Source organism: Poromitra crassiceps (genome assembly GCF_964638095.1).
Source record: "Poromitra crassiceps genome assembly, chromosome: 20".
Classification (NCBI taxonomy): Eukaryota; Metazoa; Chordata; class Actinopteri; order Beryciformes; family Melamphaidae; genus Poromitra; species Poromitra crassiceps.
The window spans coordinates 17,113,525-17,139,660 of NC_139637.1; the positions used below are offsets into that span (position 1 = coordinate 17,113,525).

Sequence of the window (26,136 nt, forward strand, 5' to 3'; positions counted from 1 at the left end):
TTTTAATCAGCGGTATGCATCTAACTTTTTAACCAACTTGCTGCCTCTAGAATGAGATGTTGATGTTTTTACCTTCACTGCAAAGGAGATCTCGTTGTCTTCGTCAGAAATGTCACTCATCTTGAGGCTTGTGTCGGTCAGACTGTCACAGAGAGAAGTCTTGGATAAAGCATGGATAGATAAGACATGAATTGTTTCAAATATTTTAACTCGACAATAACGGTTCATCTTACCTTTTTATACTCTACTTCTACTACACAGTCACTTTGTCCTTTTTATACTGTACTTCTACTACAGCGAGTCACTTTCTTTTCCTATTGCAAATGGGTGGGTGTAAAGTCTGTGGAGGTAATCAGTAACTGCCATGTCTTCCTTATTGCCCTTTATGGAATATCCTGGGTGCCTGAGAGTTTCATCCATGGTTTCATCAAGATAGGACTTTTGTAGCCTCAACGCGAGACTCATCAGTCATTCTGAAGGAAGAATGGCTGATGAGTCTCGCGTTGAGGCTAGGACTTTTGAAGACTTTTCAATGGCAATGATGACTAATATAATTCACCACAGGAATGAATTGGAAAAACAAAACAAGTGCAGTCTTACTAGAAAACCACTTTCTCAAGACCTCTACATTGAAGTCCTGAACAGATAAATACTTCAGATATTTCTTCTGGACGTGCAAACGTGGAGCACAGCAATTTGAGGAGGGTGAAGGTTGGTTTGTAATCAACCCGTTACCATGAATTATCAAAAGCATCCCCCTTTGGCTAATCGAACCAATTAACCCATTTTATTCGATGTTTTACTAAACAGAACTGAGGCAGACATGCAACATTATGCCCTGCTTAGAAATTAGGATTAACTGATAAACTACATTTTTTATTTCTAGACATTTATATAATAATTCAAATAAAAACAAAAAATTTGTTTCCATATCCATTGTTTTGTATATTTATTGTTTACAGTGAGCTCCACTTTATCAATGCTCAGTCATATATATCTCCTTTCAAATACATACAGACATGTCAATGTTTCAGTTATGTATATATGCTAGTGAACAGCATTACAGTCAACAATGACTTAAAGCAACAATGATGGAAAACGATGAAGCAATGGATAACTCAAAGCCCAAAACAGACAAATTAAAATACCCAGGGCAATTTTCAAGACATATGTGAATTATAATGATTGACTTAACTTCCATGCCATTTAAAAGGTATGCCTGTTCAACAGAAGAGATGCAGGTTTTGTTCTTATTAGGAAAACACAGTATAGAAGAGACGATGAATTTTAGAGGTCAAACGGTGAATTCCCTCAGTCTCTGAAACATGTCATAACTTTGACTTATTACTGATCCCCAAATGTTGGAAATAAACACGTATGTGCATGTAACCAGCGGTTCATTTTGCACTACAGAAACTACTAAGTGCCAAGGAAATGGATCAAGAAATGTAACGTCTGATTCTGGCATGCTCTATGATCGGTCTGCTTTGGGCTCAGTATTGCAGAGAGGGGGGCGATAGTGACTGACAGACTTGACTGACAGCTGGTCAGTCTGTGAGTGACTGACAGGTGGTCAGTCTGTGAGGTGGACTGCAGAGATAGTGACTGACAGACTTGACTGACAGGTGGTCAGTCTGAGGTGGACTGCAGACTCAGTATTGCAGAGAGGGGAGAGATAGTGATGGACAGACTTGACTGACAGGTGGTCAGTCTGTGAGGTGGACTGCAGAGATAGTGACTGACAGGTGGTCAGTCTGTGAGGTGGACTGCAGAGATAGTGACTGACAGCTGGTCAGTCTGTGAGTGACTAACAGGTGGTCAGTCTGTGAGGTGGACTGTAGACTCAGTATTGCAGAGAGGGGAGAGCTAGTGACGGACAGACATGACTGACAGCTGGTCAGTCTGTGAGGTGGACTGCAGACAGGCGAGAGAACACGCCGATCCCTTTTTGCTTCATGTGAATGAGAGGGGGCGGGGAACGACTGAGATGAACGAGAACGTCCAGATAGAGATAGACCGCGTAGAGCGCAAAACTGACCCCAGATCAATGTCTATACAGGTATGCGAGAGGCTCTACTGCGTCCATTTCTATCTGAGAGGGCGGCGAAGAGACACTGCAGTGCCCCCGACACGACAGCGCACGGGAGCTTTTAAGAGTCGTTGACGGACATGTTCTCCACGGCGCCCGGCAGGCCCTGGTCTCCTGCCCCCTGCTCTCCACCTCCCTGCTTCTTCTTCTTCTTCCCCCCTCCGTCCTGCTGCTTCTTGGCCTTCTTGGACGTCTCCTGGTCGATGGGGGCAGGCTTCACGAACTTGATCATCTCCGTCAGACCTGCAGGAAGAAGTGTGTGGGGTGAGATTAACTGAAGGCATTCAAAACAGAAAGCCAGAAAACAATCCTGGGGGAATGGGGCTGGGTTTAAAAAAAAAATCTTCATTTGAATGATCCGATATTGATTCATAAATCCTGAGTATTAATAGATGCCTTTTCCATTTCCTATTGTGCGAAAGTCTACCAGTTCTACCTCTTAACCCATTGATACCTGATGCAGCATTTGCGTGTATATCCCTTATTTGTGTGTGTAAGGAGACACTTGGACATGCGTGAGTTATTACTTTTTATGACACCTTCATGATTGATCATGCATTATTCATAGTCCTTCTAGACCGTTTTGCTGGAATTGTGTTGCTAGGGAACAGTTTGGACTCATGTTTATTTCCTGTCAGTTATTGTATTAGCAAACACTGCAACAGGTAGTAAGGCTAGGGACAATTTTGAATGTTTATGTTGTCAAGTTGAAATGGTCTATATAGCCACTATGCATGCACACTGGGTGTGAAGCCTCTAGTGGCTCATTTCCACCACATTTTACTGCCCTGCACAGCTCGTCACCACTCGGCTCTAATCGTTTCGGCTCGATGGACGTTTTGCTTCCACCGCGGATCATCTGCCCCCACCCACCCCCGTCAAGCGACCGCATATCTGTCCTTCGCTTATAGCCGAAGTAGGCTATAACATAACATTACAATTAAATCCATCCACAGAACTTTTAAACTGTTTATGAAATACTGGTGCCTCTAAATGACCTACAGTGTACATGGGTGAATGTGACAATCGACCAGGAGAATGGATATCACTTTGTAGTTAGTCAAACTCACAGGCATGCGCTGCGCTGTGCGGGGACGGGAGAGGCGCAACAGAGTGAAGCCTCTACCCCGCGGCCTCTCACCAGGCAAGACCGCGGCTTCACCAAACACCCGCTGCGGCCTAGCGGGGCGCTGCAGCCTCCACTCAGCTACAGAGCTCCCTGAGCGAGCAGCAGACTTTTTTCTCAGACAATTGAACACCCGCCACGATTTTATTTCACCGGAGGCGAAGGCAGCAACACAAAAGACTGATGGAAATATACATAACAGAAGAGAAGGTAAGCCCACTAAACTGGTATGCAGCCGCCAGCATTGCATATGACAGTCAGTAGACAGAGTAAACACGATTCTGCCTGACCAATCAGTCGTCAACAATGTTTTCACGTCACCGTATGAACCCGGGTTCACAGAATAGAACCACGACGAGGCAGGTACTAAAAGTAGCACGACTCGACCCCAATACAACCAGGGCTGGGATAGTTTTTAGTGGTGGAATGAGACCATTTATCGAGTCGAGCGGAGCGGGATCGCGCTACTACCTGCGGTGGAAATGAGCCATAGCAGAGCTTACCAGGGGGCATGAAGCTCTGGAGCGGCGCTGGAATGACGATGCCTTCTTCGGTCTGGTAGTTCTCCAGGATGGCGCACATCACGCGCGTGGTGGCGCACATGGTCGCGTTCAGCATGTGCACAAAGTCTGCCTGCAGAAGATACAGAGAGAGGAAGTGTGTACAGCGCATGTAACTGTAGGATGAAAGGCTCAATCATATCCCTTTCCCAAAGGGTCATGGTTAGTGGAGTATAAATCCTTGGATCTATAAAAGTTGTGACACTGATGGCCTTGGAACCATTTTAAGTCCCAGTGGCTCGCCTGGTAGAGCGCGTACCACAGAGGCTTAGTCCTTCACGCAGCCGACCCGGGTTCGAATCCGACCCGCATGTCATCCCTTCTCTCTCTGTCTCTGTCCCCACCTTTCCTGTCTGTCTACTATGGATGGTCTCACCTTGTCCATCATCTTCTTGGTCTGCCCGTAGCGGATGCGGAGGCGCCTGGCCTGGTAGTCGAGGCAGTTGGAGCAGGAGACCAGCTCTCTGAAGGCACCAGAGCCAGGGAACCAGGCCTCCAGGTCCAGCTTCTTACTGGCTGCATGATTTAGGGCCCCTAAGAGGACAGACAGGAGAGTGTAGTGAGTTTATAAGATGGACTGGTCTTAACACAGGCCTAAGATGCACAGGCACTAGAACCTAGTGACTAGATACTCTGCTCCAACAGCAGCTGGTTATTAAACAGTAAGTCATGAGAGGCGGTGCTTTATAGTGACACATAAATTGTACTATAAAAATAAATAAAAAATAACAAACAAAATAAAAACGCCCACAAAACTTCAATAAAACTTATGCTTTACTGGTGGTAATTACACAATAATAAAAGCTCCTACCATCAAGTGATAATAATTTGTCAACTGTAGCAAAACAAAATGGTTGGAGGCGACACACATACAGTAGGTGTCCATATGGGTGTTGCTTTTCAGTTACAGTAGGTCATCAATATTTAAATTAAGACTTATTCGGTCACAGGTAAGCTTTCAGTTAGGTCATCAATATTTAAATTAAGACTTATTCGGTCACAGGTAAGCTTTCAGTGAGGTCATCAATATTTAAATTAAGACTTATACAGTCACAGGTAAGCTTTCAGTGAGGTCATCAACATTTAAATTAAGACTTATACAGTCACAGGTAAGCTTTCAGTTAGGTCATCAATATTTAAATTAAGACTTATTCGGTCACAGGTAAGCGTATATCAGGAGCTTTGAAGTACAAGACTCACAACTGACTCTGAGAGCCATTCATTTTCATAAGCTCTAATAATCAAGACAAAATTATCAGTCATTATGTTGTGTTTGGCTCCAGAGCTGAAAAAGTGTGTGTGTGTTGTGTGTGTGTATGCGTGCGTGCGTGCGAGAGACCTACCAGACACAATGTTGACTATGCGATAAGGAATTGCTAGAGTCTGGTAGAACTCCTCTGCCGTCCCAATCATCTCATCAAACATCTCCCATGATTTGTTGTCATGAGGAGAGGCGTAAACAAACTGCTCAATCTGAGGGGCGAGGGAGCAAAAAGCAAAGGAGCAGGACAGAAAAACGACTTAGACTTTATGATCAAACACACACAAACTAAATCATCACAAAAGCTGCTAAAGCTAATTTGTCGTTTCACTACTTACTTCTGGGAAAAGTAGTAGGGTGATTTATATAGTATAGCGGTACAGCAGCAACTGACTGACCTTCTCGAACTGGTGCACCCTGAAGATCCCGCGGGTGTCTCGCCCGTGGGAGCCCACCTCCTGTCGGAAGCAGGTGGAGAAGCCGGCGTAGCGGATGGGCAGGTCCTCGGGCTTGAGCCACTCGTCCCTCAGGAAGGCTGCGATGGGCTGCTCCGAGGTGGCGATCAGGTACTTCTCGTCGACGGCGTTGTCGTCGGCCTTCTCGCTGCTCTTGCCGATGACCTGAGAGAGACGCAGGCGGGCGGGAGGGAGGATGTGAGTGATCAGGACGGCACACAAAGAAGAGGGGGAGCGATCGACAGCCATGATGCCGAGTTGAAGAAGTTGAACAAGTTTGCTGAGCATTTTGAAGCTCATTTCGCAACCGGAGTCCATGCTGCCTGCAGGCATGGTTCGTCCAGCAGAGCTGCCTGAACCGGAAGGGGGGGGGGGGTCTTTTTAATCTGGCCTGATAGGCCTGGAAAAACCGGAACTGAAAACCTAAAACTAAATATTTCCAGATTTGCCAGCTCCCAGTCCTCAGACAGACGCACTAACCAGTCAGTCAAAGGGACATCCCACTGCGCGCTCTCTCCAGGGTCGTTACACGCCTGTCTATTCCTCCCTAGAGCTTGCTTCAAAAAGGCACTGGATGAAAGCTACTGGCTCTCACACAGTATTTCTATCCGGCGGCTTTGGGTAGGTAGTAGTAGCCAGTTTGGGGTTTTTCATACAATGTAAAATCCAGAAAACTTGTCCAAGTGTAACTAGAAGTCACAAAACTAAGAGTGGGTCAGAAATGGCTAATATTAGGGGCGCTCCGATCCGGCTAAGCCACGATCCGATCCGATTCCGATTCCTGGGGTCACGATCCGATTCCAGAATCGATTCTCGATTCCAGAATCTAGAATCGATTCTCAATTATGTAGTTTTATATTGCAATAACACACAAAGGTAAGACAAAAAATGACAAATGTATTAATGCTGAGCTTAAAATGCAACTTCTGAAGTATTACAGTCAGTGCCTAAATTCATTTTGCAAACTAGGGGGGAATTCCCCCCTTATGTTCTTCAGATAAGATGGATTTATAGGCTGGGGGGGATCTGTAGACTTTGAGAAGGATTTATAGATTTTGGGGGAATACATTAACCAGAGTTCTTAAGTGCAAGAGGTGGTGGCACCGTGGCAGTACAGTACACAAATGACATGAACATTTGGACACTTATTCAGCCGGTATCTTGCATGTTGCGTTCAGGTGCACTGTAAAAAAAAAATTACAATACAAAGAAGAATCGATTCTTGGGAGTTTGGAATCGATCCAGGAATCGTGGCATTAAGAATCGCGATCCTTTCAAGAATCAATTTTTTTGGAGCACCCCTAGCTAATATACATACTTTGAGGTCGTCTAGTTTATCTGAATCAGCCCTAAAAGATCTCTAGGCCACCATCAAGTGTGATGTGATTCTACAGGAATTGGATTAGAGCCTCAGTACCTTGTAAAGCTCGTCGTCAAACTGGCTGAGCTGGGCGACCTCCTGCATGACCTCCTTCCTCATGAAGAAGGGCGTGTAGAGCATGGTGTACTTCTTGCTGTAGAGGAGCCTCAGGGCGTAGTTGATCAGGGCCTGCTCCAGGAACACCAGAGGCCCCTGCAGACCAGAGAGGAGAGGAGATGGACTGAGTGTCTTCTTCAACCGCAGGAACCTAAAGCCAGGACTTTTCCTGCACACAGGAATTTTTGGCGGTGTGTGTGGGGGGGATACTAGTAGAGAGTGATAGTGTGTTGTTATTACCTCCACCAGGGGGCAGTGTGTGTGTGGGGATAGCAGTAGAGAGAGATTGTGTGTGTCATTACCTCCACCAGGGAGTTAGCAGGATTATGGGAAAACTACTGGGCCGATGTTCATGAAACTTTGTGGAAGGGTGTAGCATGGGCTAAGGAAAAATCTGATGCGGCTCACTAAATTTGCATATCATATCAGACTGGACTCACTGTCATTTTAGAGAATTTCAAATTTAAAGTGCCACATTTTTACATTGAAAAGTTTGAAACTTGGAGTGCTTTAAAAACACATTGCTCCATAAATTCAGGCTTTATGCGGACAGATCTATCCTCCTTCCATTGACAGATGTGTTTTGTAACCTGTTTGGGCCCTTGATAGAGCTACCTTTATTTATTTGCGGCATTCTTTTCAATTTGCTCTACTGGTGATTACTTGTATTACAGTATCTTCATCACTCTCTACTGTCTTCCATCAAGCTCTTGTCTGCTGCGACAATACTGTTTACTTTGGAGATCGTTCATTTTGTGTTGTCTAATCTGAACAAATAAGACATACATCCATCAAAAGATGAAACTTGGAAGTCTTGTTAGACCATTTACTTGCATTTCATCTCCATAATCACGATGGCTTGTGAGGCCAGTTTTGCACTTGCTTCATCTGAACACATAAGGTAGAGCTACACTCTATACAGGAACTATTAGATAGTACAGTGAGTAAAGAAACCATGCACAGTTGTGTTTGAGGGAGCGCTGGGTGAAAGAACTAATAGACCCTTTTCACGGGGGCCATTTTGTGTCGAAAAGGCAGACTAAACACAGGTGCAAGCAAAACACTAATGAGGGTTTCCAAATTCCAATCATGGAAGTTTGAAACCCTCATTAGTGTTTTTTGCTTTCACCTGTGTTTACCCTGCCTTTTTGACACAAAATGGCCCCCGTGAGAAGGGTCTATTGACTGGAGAAAGACGGTTAACGTGGACGCAAACGCTTCCCCGTGCGAGAGCATGCGAGTGTGTGCCAGAGCCTCCACGTGACCTTACCTTCAAGAAGTAGCCTCTGCTCCCTGCCACCACCGCCCCCTTCTCTCCATCGAAGCCGTCGATCATGACCACCAGGTCAACGTGGGAGTACTTCTTCTGGACGCTGCAGTCGCCCCAGGTACGCTCCACCCTGTTGTCCGCGTCCTGACAGGAGACAACAGGTGACACGGAACATTAGCAGAGAGCATGCGCAGTCATAACCTCGTGTGAATGAAACTGGAGAGAGTGAATTTGAATTGAAAATATGGTGCAGCTGTGGAGAAAACATGCCAAGGAGAAAACCCTGTGGATCAATTTCATGTAATTATACAACTCGTAAAAGCACCGTGTCATGTGTAGTGGAAGTGTAACAGTAATTGATGACGACTTAAAGCACACATGGGCAAAATACGGCCTGTGGGCCACATGCGGCCCGCCGGCGCCCCCTGTGCGGCCCACGATGGAATTGCAAAAAATATATAATAATAAAAAAAAAAAATTACAATGCACCTGAACGCAACATGCAAGATACCCGCTGAATAAGTTTCCAAATGTTCATGTCATTCTGGCCAATACTCCACTTCTGTTATAGCATTTCAGTCTGGAATATGGAATATCTTTCAATAATATTTATGACTAAAAGGCTAAAAGTAATCTCATGTGTAAGAAATGACTGTTCTACATTGAAGTAAACATTTAAATAATTAACGTTGGTTTTGGATTTATTTAGATTCAAGAGTGCATTTTTGTTCTTGTGTGACCCTCAACACAGGCTTTGAGAATCCCGGGCCACTTACTGATACTTATGCTTAAATTAACCCACTCATATTCTGGTTTATTTCGAGAAAAACATTTCGGCTAGTGGAAATTCTAATTGGCTGGTAACTTTAAAATCCAGCAGCCATATTGGCAGGTGGTCAAAAAAGTTAATTTCAAGCCCTGCAGGGAGAGCAGGTGGTGACATAGGAGTGAGTGAGAAAAGGATCAAATATTGGTGGTTAAGACTGAATAATGACATCACAACTGTTAATTAAAAATGAGTTATTCCTCTAAACCTAGCTTCAAATGCCCCAAATTTTTCGCGCTGGCACCGTTCGGCGCTCAGCAAAATCTGGTAACAAGGATTTTTTTTGTGGCCCTCTCTATCATCAAAGTTGCCCATCCATGGGTTACGGCATGACAATATTTGTTCGGCCCCCGGCAACAATCTGGGTTTCTCATGTGGCCCCCAATGAAAAACATTCCACCGAAAAACAATGCTGATTTATTTCACACATATCCAAAAACTGAACAGTTTTGGCAGGCATTCATTTAGTTTGACAGGATTTTTGAGTTATCACTGGTCCACAACTTAACTCAAATCAACTCTCAATAACTGTCAAACTAAATGAATGCCTGCTAAACTGTTTGCAGTTTTTGCATGTGAGATAATGCGAAAAATAAATAAATATATCGTCGGTGTCGGGCCAGGACCTCGAATGTCACTTTTTTCACTTTCTTACTTTTTGTCATGAATCAATGCCATTGGTCACCCTTCACGTCTCTGTGTGGTTTTTAACAAATGCAACCAATGGAAAAGCATTAAAACGAGCTTGTGAGTAAATCTCGTAACGCCATTCGCCCTCAATCTGTCAGTCAAACCTCGAAATCCCCCCCCCTACCTCCGTGTGTACCCCCCCACGCAGGACACTAAACCCGGAAAAGACACACGGCAGACGCGCTGTGTATTTCTCATATCGTTTTGACTCATCCTGGCTTCCTCTGACGTTAATATATCAATCAAATGTTTTCCAGTTATTCCTAGGCTGCAAACTTGTTTTAACATGCAAATCGGAGTGCTTTCTGACGAGAATAAAGTAACGTTAACGTTACGTTATGTCAGACTATTTCTCACCCCATGCGAAAGCCCCAAATCGGCCATGAGAGGCGAGGGGCAATCCTGCTGCTCCTGCGCGCGCGCCCGCGGCCTGGAGCTTGGGGGCTCGTGCATGAGGATGCGGCTGCCTCCCGCTTGACTGGCCATGAGAAAGCGCTTCCAAGTCGGACTGATAATATAAACAACATCATTTGAGCTTATCCAGGTCAGATATTTATAAAGTAATGACACATTCAGCGGGAAACTAACTATAATTAAGACATGTGCCAACTTTGACGACATTTGGTTCAGTAGTTTAAGAGCAAACAGGTTTTTTTTACTTCCTGAAAAGTTTCTGTTTTGGAGATTCGAGGTCCTGGAACGACAGCAGCGATATATTACTTAAATCTACATGTATCTATCCATCTATCTATCTATTTATCTATCTAGTTGTTGTTTTTTGATGGTGGACTGTCCCTTTCAGGTGTGTATGCAGGGATGTGACAACATGCAGCGGGGGGAGATCTAGGTAAATAAAATTGAACAACCGGCAATTGCCAAATCAAATGAATGAAAGTCTAAAAAACAAACGCATTTCAATTCCATACTTTTCAGACCTGAAATTCTTGTCTGGATTTGATATTTTGGTCATTCAGAACTGTATATGCTGATAATGGCTAAACAATATGCGAGTTGGGCCGTATCACACATTATTGCTGAAGATTGTTCTTCACAATATCGTTCTTCTGTCTGGATCAAAGCACCCACCTCATCGTTACTGATGGGTACCGACGGGTGCAGCAGGTTGCCGATCTCTCTCAGGTACTCAAAGCGCTCCGCCTCCAGCCTTATCCGCTCGCTGTCGGTCTTCTCCACGGCCTCGTCCACCAACAAACGCACCTTCTTGATCTGGGTTACTGTCAAGGGCTGAGACAGGGGAAGAGATACAGGGGAAATCAATAAATAAATGCCAAACTTTGTGGGCATCAAGTCGTGTCTGTTATCCAATCAAATTCTAAGGGAATTAATGTCTTCGTATGATTCAACAACACGCAAACACTGCCTCGCATACTTGTTGTTGGTAAGCAGTTGGAGCCGGCAGCTTCTTTATTCACCTTATGTAGCCACGCCCATTTGACCCGGTTGTGTGGTCGTGTCATGACTTCCGGCTAAAAATAAAATAAAATAAAATGGCTGGCTGCTCCAATATCATCTAACTCTGAATTAACTAATAATTTGGCCAATTGTATGTAACATACCAAACAAAGGCAAACGGCAATGTCTAAGAATGCAACGCCATGTAACTGGCTCGTTAAGTCTCGCATTCCAGGGAATTGAGCGCTTGGAGGAGAGAAAACTATCTGAAGCTTTCTTTGTTGGAGTCCAGGTATGTTTTACAAGAAAGTGCTTGTCATTGTCGACGGTAACGTTATCTGACCTGGCTAACGGTGGATACTCGCTTGCTTGCTGTGTACCGAGCTCAAAGTAGTAGGCTACGTCCTTTGTTTTACCCCCTGCACTGTCCGCGACAAAAACAACTCTCTTATTTTGCGCCGTGACCGCCGGAAGTGTTAACAGGACCCGGGAGAATTTGGCCCACTGTAAGGTCTGAACATAAGGTGAATAGGGAACACAGGCACCAGAGAGGGCAAAAACAAACAAATACACACTTGTGCAATGCATGCACGCACACGCACACACACACACACACACACACACACACACACACCGATAATGTTTCAGCTGTTAGGGACTCCAGGTCCTGCGCTTCATCAGGTAAAGAGTCATCCTCCCCAACTGGTTCCTTCTTCTGCACACACAAAATAAGAAGGTGTTAATAGACGGGACTACAAGTCTAACTAACTCCCGGCCTCAAGTCTCTCCATTGTTTACTTTGGCCACTGGACACATACTGTAATGTCGGCCCACCTCCTCCACCTCTTGGTAATGGTATCAGAACACCAATATTTGCTATTGCTGTGTGGACGACAGCCAGCTCAGTCATTTAGTGTGCCGACGCTTTCATACCTTCATCTTCTCCCCAATGTTCTTGCTGCAGAGGTTCTTGGCCTTGTTGAGGTTGTCTGCAGTGAAGCGGCCTGTTAGGATGTGGCAAAAAGTCAGTCAGTGCCTTGATGGAGAACTGTGCTTGGCTGTTGATTTGAGATGTGATTATGTGTGCTTGCGTGTGCGTGTGTGTGTGTGTGTGTTGCAGTAGCAGGGCTATGACACTTGATGACAGGCATTAACTCGTTCCAGCCATCATGTATCATCAAAATGTTGGGTTCAATGTAAAAGAAACGGTGTCAAGGTATATCTTTAATATCACAAAACCGTTTCAACATTGTGCCCAAAAGGTTCACTAGCATACAGTATCATTTAATGCTACTGTGTGTCTGTACACTGCGGGGCGAGGTTGACTTGACACGCCGCTGGCTGGGATTGCGTCAGATTGCACATTACCTGGCATCGCTAAGCTAAAATTGCTAAACGTTAGTTAACTTTCGTATCCTACACACAAACAAGATGATCAGAATGGGCAGTTCGCTAGTACTAAAAGTGTTGGATTAGAGAGCTAAAGTTAAGCTGCTGCGGTTACACAGTAACATATGGTTTCGTTTTGATTCAATGAAAGACACTAGCTGGGCTAGCATTTAGCCGGTGCCGTGTTCTTACTGTAGCGACAACATGCCGCAAAATTCCATTAAAGAATGGCAAGTAGCGTTAAATGCTGTTTTACTTATCGGTAGACGTGCACATCTGGCAAAACGTGATTTAAGACATTTAGCAAATTATTAGTACCGAGTGGTAATTTCGGCATACATGATGCACCAAGAAATAGCTAACGTTAGGTTATGTCATTAAAATGACAACTTTCTGAAATGACTCGCTATAGTGCTCACTATAATCGTCCACTGCAAAGTGACATTTAACGGTGGCATTTTACTTAATACGTGCCGTTTTGTGTATTGGATGGTACCGAACGAGTGACAGGACCATAACTATTCGTAAAAATGTCTTGAGACATCATTTAAATTGGTTGTATATTTGCCGAACAGCAAGTGAACGTTACATCGCCAGATTTCTGAACGGAGTTTGGCGTGATATCGGCGCTATGCTAACATTAGCTATATTAGCCAGCTTGCTAGCTACTACAGAACATGGAAAGGCCTTTTTTGACACTTACATTTTCTCCACTCTGTATCTGCTGCGACCAGTTTATCAACAAGTGTAACATCTTTAAACCTCTTCCTCTGAGTCTCACGGACGACTTCTGGGTCGCCGCCTTTGTCGGTTCGAAACAAGTCCAAATCCAGCACCATCTTCTATCTCCACGCTGCTGCTGTCTGTGACAAGGGAAGCTCCCGGGGGCGGGGCTGGGCTCACACAAGATGAATGGCTTAACCTCGCGTCACCAGGCTCTTCTCGGCGAGAAAGAGCCTGGCTCCCGCCCACAATTGATTTTGTCACCCTACTGGGTCCGGCCTAGAGCCCGCCCTAGACCGGATGGCAGCGTTTCTAGCTCGTCAACTTTCACGTTAACTTGACAATTTGACCCAAGTATCAGAATCCTCTTTCACCGTTTTGACCGGTGTGTCAGGCGGTGGTGGCGGAGATGCCATATTGCATGAACGTTTTGTTTTATGTAACGCTAGCTTTGTTTTGATCAGACTCTAGTTTAGGTAACATCACCGCGTCAAGCTAACGGCAACAAAGACGTTGTTAGGCGCATTGCCATCCGGTGTTAATTCTGGGTCCGGGGTTTACGCCCCCATGACAAAAAGCGGGGTGGAAGGTGCCCAGACTAGAATCAAAGAACTTTTATGGAAAGAACTGAAAGCTCCATATTGCCCCATTGCAACATCAGCGCCCAGCAGCCTCCGCCATTTTTTATTTTTGGAAGCGTGACAGCGCCAAAAGAACCTCGCACAGGCTCGCAGTGGTCAGCTGCGGTAGCGCGGGCCCCTATAATCAGCCTCTCTAAACAGTAACTCAACGGGAGAACACTCTAAATTTCGTGGATTCACATCTTTTCTGGGCGTACTGCAAATCTTGACTGAAGTGGTGTAGTGCAGGGATGTAAAACAACAACCATATTGTGGAAACTAAGCAAAATGTTTCGTTTTCTTTGTTTAGTTTTTTCAAGATAAATAGCTAATGCGGCTGTCGTCCACTCCGTCAGAAGTGTGTTGCCGTGGTTTTAACCTCGGGTCCTTTGCATTTACTATTTATCTTGAAAAAACTAAAAGAAAAAAACGAAAAATTTTGCTTAGTTTCCACAATATGGTTGTTGTTTTACATCCCTGCACTACACCACTTCAATCAAGATTTACAGTACGCCCAGAAAAGATGTGAATCCACGAAATTTAGAGTGTTCTCCCGTTGAGTTACTGTTTAGAGAGGCTGATTATAGGGGCCCGCGCTACCGCAGCTGACCACTGCGAGGCGCATTCTGTTTCCAAAAATGGCCGGAGTTTCCTCTCTTTCCTTCCATGCTCTTTGCTAGAATGGCTTGAAGTTGACTGAGGTTGCCAGGTCCTATCACCAACGAAACTAACCCGCTTTTAGGGCGTTGATATTTACCATTGATAGTATATTTTACGAGGATATAATTTTATTCGGATATCATTCTCCATTCTTCACAACAATTTCATAATCATTCGAAAGCCATTTCCTTCGGGTATATGAGATGAATATTCTCAGCAAAAATATTCTAGTAGAAACTGAATATTTGGGCATTCTTCCAGCCTGGCAACCCTGCAGCATCACAATCACCTACTACATCCTTTCTGTGTTTGTATTGTAAGCACAATCTTGATGCACAATACAACTTGTCACATTTTACACACAGACACACACACAGGCTTATGACATGTAAAATTCCACAAAGAGTGTCAGTTGTATGGATGTATTAATAAAACAGGTCACCCTGGCAAATTAGTGACACCTGCTGGAGATGTAGTGGAGTGACACTGATGATAAAGGGGATTTGCTTCAGAGATGTTTACCCATTTGTGCCAACACTCAAGTTAAGAGTTAGATCCAACCAGGATTCCATAGAAACTTGTTAGTTCTGTGTCTTTTGGTTGTATTCAGCCTCTCTAAGCTTTGTCTACACAATGAGTCTGAGCATTGAACCAAGGAACCTATAGGTTAGATCGTTAGATCCAATGCAATGAACCAGGACGTGGCCTTGGAAACTGTATTTCTCTCCTAGTTTTAACAGGCGACCATGAGGCAAAGAAAGCTGGCAGACTGCTGAAACGATTCAGTAAATCATCTGTTGATAAGCAGCAACATGAGTTGAATACCAGAAGGCATCGGTAAATTTCTGTCAGCACTGGAAATAAAGATACATAAAACACACGTCCGATAGTTTCAAAATCTTTAATGTTTAAATTATTTGAGATATAAGCAAGGCATAACACCAAAAGTTGAGTCCAAGACAAATGTAAGTTTAACAGGTTATCTACACTGTAAATGTCTACAGATTGACATGTTTAACAGAAGATGTGAGAGACAACAGTGTAGTTGCATACAGATATTAATACACACTGCAAGACCGTTAGTGTCCCTGGTTTCCCCTCTTCTGTCTTCCTATTCCCTCTGTACCTCCCTCCACCCCCCCCCTAAATTCATATTTCACATCAATCCCTTCCTCCATCTCTTTACTCTTCATCTCTCCCATTCTACAAATATATCTCTACTGCAGTACCGCATCGCTCCATTAACCCTCTATCCAGTCATCCTCCTTGTATATCACTTCCAATTAGATCATGCAACTTTTAACAGAGAAAGGGGGTGTGGCAATGGCCATGGCCAATCACAAAAGGGTATCCACTGTGGTTCAAACTGAACTCATTTTGTGTGTTTGACAGGAGTGATGATCAGAGAAGCAGCTTCATCATCAGAGATGCTAAAGAACGGATAGACCTTCCCCTCGAAGCTGCAGCCGGTGAACGAGCAGATCAGAGTCTTGGCCTCCACATCATAGAAGGACACCTCCAGTCCTCCACGATCTACAAACACCCCAACCTTTTCCACCTTCTGATTCAGGGAGAGCCTAACAGTTGGATCGTATAGAGCGTAGTACCTATTTCCGCCTCTCAGCCATATAGCCCAGTACCCATCCTGTGGGTTGAATGACATATTTCCCTTCCTGTTGCTTGACTCGTTAATTACTCCCACTTCCCAAGCATCCCCTTTTACCTGAACCTCAAAGTAGGATCTCCCTGAAGAGAAACCTTCTTTTCCCAGGACATTAGTTTCTTCATCAAACCTCTCTGGGTTGTCAGGGAGATTCTGATATGTCACCAACAATCTCAGTTCTTTCCCACCCTTAGACAGGATGAGCAGAGGGTGTGCCGTGTTGGGATCAAAGGTCACATTCACTGCATACAGCTGCTGGATCCTCCTCAGCCTAACGTCTTCTGGCAGCTTCTCCAGAGCTTCCTTAACATCCTCTATGCTTTTAAGCAGAGTCCGGATCTCTTTATCGATTGTCTTCTCCAAGTGAGGCACAGCTTTCCTCACCATCTCCACACAGGGATGCGTGTGGACACTGATGTCAGACCAGTTGTTGGTTGGTGGAGAGGAGGGGTGGTTCTGGAGGAGTTGGCGATGATCTTCAGTGTGAGAGAGATGCTCCAGCTCAGTGCTTCTCCTCTGGAGCTCACCGATTTCCTGCTCCAGCTCTTTGATGAACCCCTCAGCGTGTTTCTCTACGGCTCTCTGCTTCTCTTCAATCACTCCAATCAGCTCAGCCTGGTTTCTTTGAATGGAAACCACCAGAGCGGTGAAGACCTCAACACTCTGAGATATCGCTTCGGCCGTCTCCTTCTTGCTGAGCTGCACAGACGCTTTCATCTCCAGAAGCTTCCGTTGTCGTTCCTGTATCATCTCCTGTACTTCTGCCTTCTTCTCTTCATACGCTTCCTCTAAAGGGATTGTATCGTGAGTCTTGTGTTCTGTACACATGACACAGACGCATATCTGGTCAGTTCTGCAGAAAAGGTCTAACATCTTGTCATGTTCCTTACACAACCTGTCCTCCAGGTTCTCCACAGGATCGATCAGCTTGTGTCTCTTCCAGGCTGCGACTCTCTGATGAGGCTCCAGGTGAGTCTCACAATAAGAGGCCAAACACACCGGGCAGGACTTCATGGCCTTACGCTTGGTGCCGGAGCAGACGTCACACAGAACCTGCACTGGTCTGGCAGCGTCTTGGATGTGGCCTTCACTGCTGGCAGCTTTCGCATCAACAGACTTCTTGAACCGATTCACCATTTCAGAGACCAGCGCATTGACAAAGACATCTGGTCTGTTGGCATAATACGTCTTACACATGGGACAATCGCATCGGTCATTGTTGTCCCAGTATTGAGTGATACAGGCTTTACAGAAGTTGTGTCCACACGGGATAGAGACAGGCTCAGTGAAGACATTCAGACAGACCGAGCACAGGAACTGCTCTTCAGACAGGAGACTGATGGCTGAGGCCATTTCTAGAGGAGAGAAGAGGAGAGCCTTTAATAGATTGTTCCATCTTTTGCAATCCTTATTATTATGCAACTGATATCACGAGTGTATTTTGGTATATTATATATCCACCTTCTGCTGATTGAAAGTAAGCCATTTTGCCAGCACTACCATACTACAAAAATGGTTAATCCTGTGGTTCATTACAGTTACAGCATGGCTCCTAACAAAAACAGCAAATTCCAGATGCATTTTATAAGCGGTCCATTAACATTTGATTGCTACAAACAAGAGAATTGAAATCATGATTGTTCTAAACACATTGCAATAGCGTGGCTAACATCATGCCCTCCCCCCCACCTCTTCAAGTTAACCCTAGCCGAGTGTGCTAACCGAGTTAGAACCATACAATGTTTTTTCATGTCTATTAATGAGATGGATTGTGGGGAACTTTTATTTTGGGACAAAATTAGTAATATTACTACTACAAGTTGAGAATGAAAATACAAATTGACACCATCTGAAATCATGATCGATAGTAACGCTATTAGCCCAGAGAGATAGGCCGCTTACCTAAATGATTCACTTCATTCTAAACTCATCACAGTGACAATAAAGAGTTATAGCTATATATACACACACATTTTAAAGTAGGCTAAGCTCTTCACATTGCATGACATGTTAACATGAGATCGATTTACATGTAATAGCTCTAAACATCCAGCGCAACAGACATCTAGAGAGCACATGAGCAGAATATGACATTAAACATCACCTATGGACGCTGTCTCTCTTTGTGTGTGAAACCTCAGAACAAAACAGCCTGTTTGCTGCATGGCTATAAAGAGAAGCAGGGTAGACACAGGTGTAACTAATTGCAAATTGAATTGATTAGTTACACCTGTGTTTACCCTAATTGGACAGCATCGATTGTATGATTGGCGCACGGAAATGATCGCTCTAAGCAGTCATGAGAACTTCATATTCATGCATTTGACGATCCAGAGAAAAATAAATATTAGAGACATTTTATTATCTGACTTTATTCTGAGTATGTTTGAAATTCATGCTTCACAAAAATGCAGACTACAGTTTACAAGTGAACGTTCATATGTAATCTCACCTCAGCATAATAAATAATAATCCACTATTTTGCGCATAAAATTGCACAGATACAATCAACTATACATGTTACTGTAAATATGGATGTAATACCTACACTGTTCAATGAGACACGGTCAGAAAATAGGCAGCTGACATGCATGGAAGTGTGTGTGTTTCACATGTAAAACATACTTTTAATGATGCATTAACAGAAATTGCATCATGTCTTTCCGTTAAATTGAATGAGTTTGTTTATTTACAATGCTTGTCTCACAACATACAATAGAGAGGCAAAGTGAACGTCACTTCCTGCTTCAGCACTGTACCAGAGATTTTCTTCCGCAATTTATTTTCCCATAGACATTTCTTAAAATGCTTATAAAAAATAGTTGTACTTGGTCAAACCAAACGGTTCAGCTATATTTAGAATCGGGAGAGACCATAGAACATTTCACTGGGACCCAAACTTAAAAAACAACACAGAAAAAATATTTTCTTTGAACCCGCATTTTTTTTTTAACGTTTTGGTGCAAGTGAAATGTTATGCAGTCTCTCCTGTTTCTATATATATCTGAACCGTTTGGTTTGAACAAATAAAACTATTTCTATAAGCATTTTACGAAATGTCTATGGGAAAATAAATGGCGGATGAAAATCTCTGGTACAGTGCTGAAGCAGGAAGTGACGTTCCACTTTGGCTCTCTATGGCTTTTGCATGCATGTCTTCCATTATCTTGTGTGCTTATGTAGATGTGTAGTCTCTTAAAAACAGATCCTTCTCCACATTTCTCTTTCAATCTCACACTCATGATACAAACAACATTCATCTGTCCTGGTATGTTTTCAAATGTGAATCGAATGTTGAAAATGCATCAAACGTGTCAACAAATAGCTTAGCTTGAGTTTACAGACACAGATCCCAATGCTTTTCTAGAGTGAGGGTTTCACTGCCATTCGGCTCGAGGACACCTCAGCACTGTTTGCAGGCACTGGAGATGTACCAGTCCCCTTCCAGTCCCCAGCTCACAGCTGCCCACACACCCCCTCCTGTCCGTACCGGGAACTTTGTGGCTATTGGTTGACCTCTGACCTCTAACTGGGCTTAATACCTCAGTATGTCTGTGCGCACTGGTTTCCTTCCTTTAGTGCTTAGTCCCCTCCTTCCACCGGGTGGCGCTCTGTCTCCCTCAGCACCATGCCCGCCTCACAGATGGCCCACTGCAGAGCTGCTCCGGCCGGTAACTTCGTAAAGCCTTCCTCTGAGATGTGCTCTATCTTCAGGTAGCCCCCGGGTCTGTGCAGAGCCACCCCGTGGAGGTGGGAGAAGAGCAGAGGCAGGTCCCTGGTCAGGGTGTATTGAGCCACCAGCCCCAGCTCGGCGGGGATGTCCGTCTCCTCAGAGTACTCGAAAATGGCCGCCATGTATTTGGACAGGTCTTGCCCCCTGGCTTTGGCGCGGCCCACCTCCTCTCCTATGAGGGGGATGGCTGCAGCAGAGCTGGAGGTGTTGGACCCCCAGCCTAGCTCTTCGTCGGCGGCGGCGGCGGCCTCCTCCTCGTCACCCTCTGGGTCTGGGGGTGGGGGCTGCGATCGGAGCCCCCGGGAGCAGATCACCAGGACAAAGTCGCTCTCCCGGATCCGCCGGCACAGCCAGCCCATGGCGCCTTCCTCGGCCAGACTGAGAGAGTCCCACAGGTCCAGAAACACCTGGTGGCAAAATGAGAAGCGATTCAGACCAAGCTGCTGTTGTTGTTTTTTTATATTTTTTTCCTGATTTTTTTTATCCTTTTAAGTGCTAATTTTAATTTATTTCTCCTGGTTGCTGCTCCACCCTCTGCCGATCTGGGGAGAGCCGAAACTAGCTCCGTGCTTCCTCCGAGACATTGGCAGTAGCCAGCTGCTTCTTTTCACCTGACAGGGGAAGCTTCACCGGTAGGACATAGCATGTGGGAGGATCACGCTATTCCAACGAGTTCCCCTCCCTCCGAACAGGCGCCCCCGAACGACCAGAGGAGGCACCACTTCAGCGACCAGGATATTGCATGTTTTGGTGAGGGGTTCCTATATGACCCACCACTGGGGCAGTGGTGGCCCAATGGTTAGAGAAGCGAGCTTGTGACCGGAAGGTCGTCGGTTCAATCCCCGGGACCGGCAGGATACATCTGGGTGGGGAAAGTGAAAAGGCAGTGCTTGCCCCTCCCTCATTACCACCACTGAGGTGCCCTTGAGCAAGGCCCTTATCCCCAACCGCTCCAGTGGAGCTGATCAGTGGCCAGCAGATCAGACTGTGGTTGTACTGGTCAGCTTCCAGGTATGAATGTGTGTGTGAATGTGAACAGGGCGCTCCTGAAAAAGAGAGCATTGCTCTCAGTGAGACTCCCCCTGTATAAATAAAGGTAAAAAAAAAATGAAGGAAACCCCCAGGGGGCACGGTCGGGGAGAACATGCAAACTCCACACAGATAGGCCCTTTTGACGACCCCACCCTGGCGGTGGGCACTCGAGGACATGCGGACGGGCACGCACTCCTTTGGCGCTCACAGCGTCCCAGGTGGGAATCGAACCCAGGACCTTCCAGCTGTGAGGCGACAGCGCTTACCACTGCGCCACCGTGCCCCACAGACCAAGCTGCTGTTAAAATGCATGTGTGGATGATGCAGAGGTGGTGGATGAGAAACACAATCCATCCACAGACACATGCCATCCCTCCAGGACCTGCATGCAGCCAGGGCACTGAAGCGGTCTCGCAAGATCATGGCTGACCCCTCCCACCCTGGCCACAAACTCTTTAAGACACTCCCCCACGGCAAGAGACTGAGGTCTGCCAAGACCAGAACCACCCACCACAAGACCAGCTTCTTCCCAACCGCCATCAGCCTCACCAACAAGGCCCGGAAACCCCTTCCGCCAAGGGCCTCACCAACAACCCCCCCCCCCACACACACAAACTCACTACCTCCTCCTAAACTCAACTGAACCACCCCCCATAAAACTGGAACTCATACTGTATCTAATTTAATGCCTGTCTAACTGGGACTGTAAATTCATGTAAATTCCCTGCACATTAATGCCTATTTAACTTAGCCTGTAAATTTCATGTACATTCAATGTAAACTCTTATTTAACTCTGACTGTAAATTCATGTAAATCCACTGCCTATTTAACGTCTATTTAACTCAGTCTGTAAACCTCATGTAAATCCAACGTAAATTCATATTTATCATCCACAGAACACTTCACCACTCATGTACATATTGTATATATTGACTCGATTTGATTCGATTTGATTGCACTTGCAACTTTGCGATTGTCTTTAGTTATCTTCCTACTTCTTATCTCTGTATATTGATGTGACCGCTACGCTGCATAAGACAAATTCCTTGTACGGTATGTAACTTGCATACTGTGGCAATAAAAGTGATTCTGATTCTGATTCTGATGTAGCAACACCTACATACAGCAGCAGTAGCACAACAGTAGTGAGCAGCACAGACCTAGAGAGAGAGTGAGAGAGAGAGGGAGGGGGAGGGAGGGAGGGAGAGAGAGAGGGAGGGAGAGAGAGAGAGAGGGAGGGAGAGATAGAGAGAGGAGACTGGTGGCATGATAAGCATGCTGAGGCAGACCAAAGTGCCGCTTGTCAGTTTCTTGACTGAACTTGCAACACATTTATAAACATCTTATCATCAATTTGATGCTCAGATAAAATGTTGAGACATACCTGGAGATTAAAATGCATAAGACACTTATAGCAAAATGCACATCATCACATTAGAGCAGAGGTGCCCAAATTCTTTCCTATGGAAATTCTTTTCCTATCTGGATGGAGGGCCATGCATGGGCCAATAATAAATGTCAATGTTATGTGAAATTACATTACAATAAAATGTATTATATTTGATAGACAATTTACATTCTAAATCTAAAATACATTTTCAAAATAATAAAAAATAAAAACAATACCCTTTTATCTGTTTAACAGTAATTCTATTAGAGTAGTTAGAGTTGATTGTGTGTAAAAAAGGACAAAAGCCATGAACATATTTAAAGGGCACTAGAGGATAGATGGATAACTCATTGGATTTCATTCCCACTCTACCTGGGTGGCCATGTGCTGCTGTAAGAAGGCCCCTAACTGCATGACGGCTCGGACGTGGGCGGGGCCGTCAAGGCTGCAGTAGCAAATGAGAAGACGAGGAGGGGTCAACCTGTTGCTCGGCAGTGACATCACTTCCTCCTGGGTGTTCTCTTGATGCTGCTCGAGAACGTCTGAACGGACGACAACAAAAAATAATGGATTTCTTTGTTTTTCTTGGTAAAAGGAAGACCTTCTGTGTAGCTGTGTAAAACGAATGATCTGTATACTTAATTTGCCTTCATAATTTACTGTGTGCGCATATCCCACTTTCCCAGGTGAAGTATGGTTTGTTTTTGCACCTGGCTTTATCTCCAGTTTCTTCCTCCAGAAGTTGGGCCTCCTCCTGGTAAGAACAGCCATTAGGACTACAAATATGGCTACCAAGGCCAGGCCCAGTGGAAGCATCAGAGCCAGGGACGGCCTGGTAGTGTGAGGCAAGGCTGCTTCTGAGGATGAAATGAAGGTGATCCAGTGCCAGAGGTCCAACAACTGACCAAAGTAATCACGTCTAAACATGAAAGGCTTATCAAAGGTTCTGTCGGTGTCCTACAGGAACCTTACATCTGCAAACAAGTCCGCTTTTCAGGAAAAAGGCTCAACAAGATACCTATGATTGATATATTTTGTGTAGCTCATTAGAGTCAAGGGAAGATATTCTACCTACCTTTGTAAAGGTGTATGACCTGAACACTGAATTTCTTCCTCACTGCATCCACTAAATCAGCTGCAATCTGCGAGACGAGAAATATTTAGGGTTTATCACAACGATCAAGATTTAGCATCGTCAAGGATTTTGTTATGTTTAAGAGGCATGACTTTTGAATGTAAAGTACAACTGGAGTTAGGGTGACCAGACGTCCCGAAAAATTCGGGACAGTCCCGAATTGCCAGCAGCTGTCCTGAATCCCAAATCCTGTCCTGTTTGTCCCGAAAATTAACCATTATAGTAATATATAATATGAAGTAACAAGCTAAAACCAGTGCTATCTGTATGCAGTGAGACTCCACTTGAGACTGTAAGGCAAGATGCTGAGCAGACCTGACTGACTTGGTGACACAGTAATATTGAAAAATGCCGTAGGCTACTCAACGTATTGTGTCTTTTGGAGCGCTGCCAAATTGTCATGAATAATTAGTAAAAAAAAAAACATAACAGAGATATGCGCAAAGCGCCACGAGCTGCTGCTGTCAGTAGTAGGCTATAATTCCTGCTTTTGGTTATTAAAAAAATTCCTGATCATTTTTTCATTTTTGTAAAATTTGCAAGTATGTGTTTTCACTCGTCTATTGCAGGGGTTCTCAACCTCTTGTAACTTAAGGCCCACTTCTGATTGTTAAAACACCTTAAACCGCCTTCCCAGATAAATGAGAGAGAGAGAAAAGTCATTGAAATTATGCATTTTATTTGGGAACTTTTTGATTTATATACATTCTTGGGCACATTTAGATATACAAATAAATAAATAACTTGCTTTAATCAAGATTTCTTATTTTATTTCTATTCATCTATTTGCCAATACCACTGCCTCCGCGGCCCACTACACGGTGCTCTGGGGCCCACCAGTGGGCCACGGCCCAGTGGTTGAGAATAGCTGGATTAGGCTCTCCTAAATAATGGATTGTTGAGATGTCATTCATTCGACCTGTTTTAAACCAGATGATAAGAGTGGAGCCGCCACTGCAGGAAGAGTTTGTGATAATAATAATAAAAAAAAAAAGATTCTAAGCTCCTCTTAGCTTCATCTTGGCTGCTGAAAAGACATTAAAAATAACTAACGTACCTGTCACAGTCACCTGTGCATAATGGTTCATGCATCTTGTAAGCACAGCCAGCCCAGGACCCATCATACCATCCTCAGAGCCAGTAACTATTTTATCCATCTGTAACTGGGGCGGCTGTAGCTCAGGAGTTAGAGCGGGTCGTCCATTAATCGCTTTGGATAAAAGAGGTCGGTGGTTCGATTCCCCTCTCCTGTAGTCTGCATGTCGAAGTGTCCTTGGGCAAGATACTGAACCCCAAATTGCTCCCGATGGTGTGCCAGCACCCTGTGTGGTAGCCTGCCGCCATCGGTGTGTGAATGGGTGAATGTACCTACTGATTGTAAAGCGCTTTGGATAAAAGCGCTATATAAATGCAGGCCATGTACCATTTACCATAACCGATCTTCATAATATTCAAAACAAATGATCAGAGTTTGTGTCTGATGTTATTCAAAGTTAAAGGAACAGCTCACCCTAAAATCCAAAATACATATATTCCCTCTCGCCTGTAGTGCTATTTATCCATCTATATCATTTTGTGTTAGTTGCCTGAGTTTTGGAGATATCGGCCGCAGAGTTTCTGCCTTCTCTCCAACACAATGGAACTGGATGGCACTCGGCTTGTGGTGCTCAAAGTGCAAGAGAAATACATTTGAAAAACTCAACAGTAATGTCTCTTTCCAGAAATCATGACCCGGTTACTCAAGATAATCCACAGACCTTGTTATGAGCAGTTTCACGGAGGAACTATTTTCTTTTGACCGAACTACACCCGCTAGCTGCTAGCTAGTTCCTACATGAGACTGCAAAAGAAAATAGTTCCTACATGAAACTGCTCACAACAAAGTCTGTGCATTATATTGAGTACCCGGGTCATGTTTTCTGGAAAGAGACAACCCTGTTGAGTTTTTCAAATGTATTTTGTTGGTGCTTCGAGCACTACAAGCCGAGTGTCATCCAGTTCCATTGTATTCAAGAGAAGGCAGACATCTGTGGCCGATATCTCCAAAACTCAGGCCACTATCCCAAAACGATATAGATGGATAAACAGCACTACAGGTGAGAGGAAAAATATGTATTTTGGATTTTAGGGTGAGCTGTCCCTTTAAGCTACCTGTTTGAGTCACTGCTTCAGTTGTTTCAACATGAAAATGTGAGTGACTGCTGTAAAACTGAAGTGAACTAGGTATAATGATAAACAGTGTGAATCAACTGAACTCAGGAATACTATTCGTTTCCAGTGAGGTATTAATAGTGACTATATGAGCTTAGCTTATATAGTAAACATTACTATTGCTGCTCTAGAAACAATATGTAGTTATGTTTGGAATACATATTAGCATACTTAATGAATGTGCTGGAGCCCACGCCCACCATGGCCACCTGACCACTCCCAACTCCCCTGTCCCAAATTTCACCCACTCTCATCTGGTCACCCTAACTGAAACTTTTTTTTTAATATATATATATATTATGTAATCAATGTCTCACACATCATTAGATGTAACCCTCTTTTATTTTACCTCGCAAGTGTAATTGGTTCCTTCTTGGAGGCCATGCAGCTGGTAACTGTGGTGAGTCTTGTT

At 44.5% G+C, this 26,136-nt stretch overlaps 3 protein-coding genes across 3 annotated transcripts in view; all 3 read right to left on the reverse strand.

Annotated features, from left to right (window-relative positions):
- Window positions 1–1,738: 1,738 nt before the first annotated feature.
- sars1 (seryl-tRNA synthetase 1) lies at window positions 1,739–13,403 on the reverse strand. Its single transcript, XM_083656617.1, has 11 exons — window positions 13,260–13,403; window positions 12,101–12,171; window positions 11,802–11,882; window positions 10,841–10,999; window positions 8,239–8,382; window positions 6,909–7,064; window positions 5,435–5,656; window positions 5,119–5,248; window positions 4,152–4,309; window positions 3,719–3,848; window positions 1,739–2,332 (listed from the first exon to the last, which is right to left on the reverse strand). Exons 1-11 carry the CDS (start codon window positions 13,393–13,395, stop codon window positions 2,151–2,153), a joined length of 1,569 nt encoding a protein of 522 aa, XP_083512743.1. The 5' UTR covers window positions 13,396–13,403; the 3' UTR covers window positions 1,739–2,150.
- Window positions 13,404–15,931: 2,528 nt separating this feature from the next.
- On the reverse strand, window positions 15,932–17,575 carry LOC310794903 (zinc-binding protein A33-like; the record flags this gene model as incomplete). Its single annotated transcript, XM_083656941.1, has 1 exon — window positions 15,932–17,575. The coding sequence occupies one exon, from the start codon at window positions 17,573–17,575 to the stop codon at window positions 15,932–15,934; it is 1,644 nt and encodes a 547-aa protein (XP_083513067.1).
- Window positions 17,576–19,140: 1,565 nt separating this feature from the next.
- The window catches only part of LOC310795027 (interleukin-17 receptor D), a 27,093-nt gene continuing 20,097 nt past the window's right edge, over window positions 19,141–26,136 (reverse strand). The window contains exons 8-12 of the mRNA XM_083657048.1: window positions 26,074–26,136; window positions 23,454–23,520; window positions 23,089–23,235; window positions 22,751–22,920; window positions 19,141–20,362 (exon numbers count right to left, since the gene is read on the reverse strand). The exon at window positions 26,074–26,136 is cut by the window's right edge and continues 12 nt beyond it. Of these exons, the coding sequence (XP_083513174.1) occupies window positions 19,805–20,362; window positions 22,751–22,920; window positions 23,089–23,235; window positions 23,454–23,520; window positions 26,074–26,136 (1,005 nt within the window). The 3' untranslated portion in view covers window positions 19,141–19,804. The remainder of the gene's footprint in view (window positions 20,363–22,750; window positions 22,921–23,088; window positions 23,236–23,453; window positions 23,521–26,073) is intronic.

What these genes read in the sequence shown, in the direction of transcription:
- sars1 (XM_083656617.1), bottom strand. Translation starts at nt 13,395, where the DNA reads ATGGTGCTGGATTTGGACTTGTTTCGAACCGACAAAGGCGGCGACCCA. An exon ending in AGATACAGAGTGGAGAAAAT is followed by an intron (nt 12,172 to 13,259) that starts GTAAGTGTCAAA and finishes ACATCCTAACAG; the next exon opens with GCCGCTTCACTGCAGACAAC. An exon ending in CATAGTCAACATTGTGTCTG is followed by an intron (nt 4,310 to 5,118) that starts GTAGGTCTCTCG and finishes CTGTCCTCTTAG; the next exon opens with GGGCCCTAAATCATGCAGCC.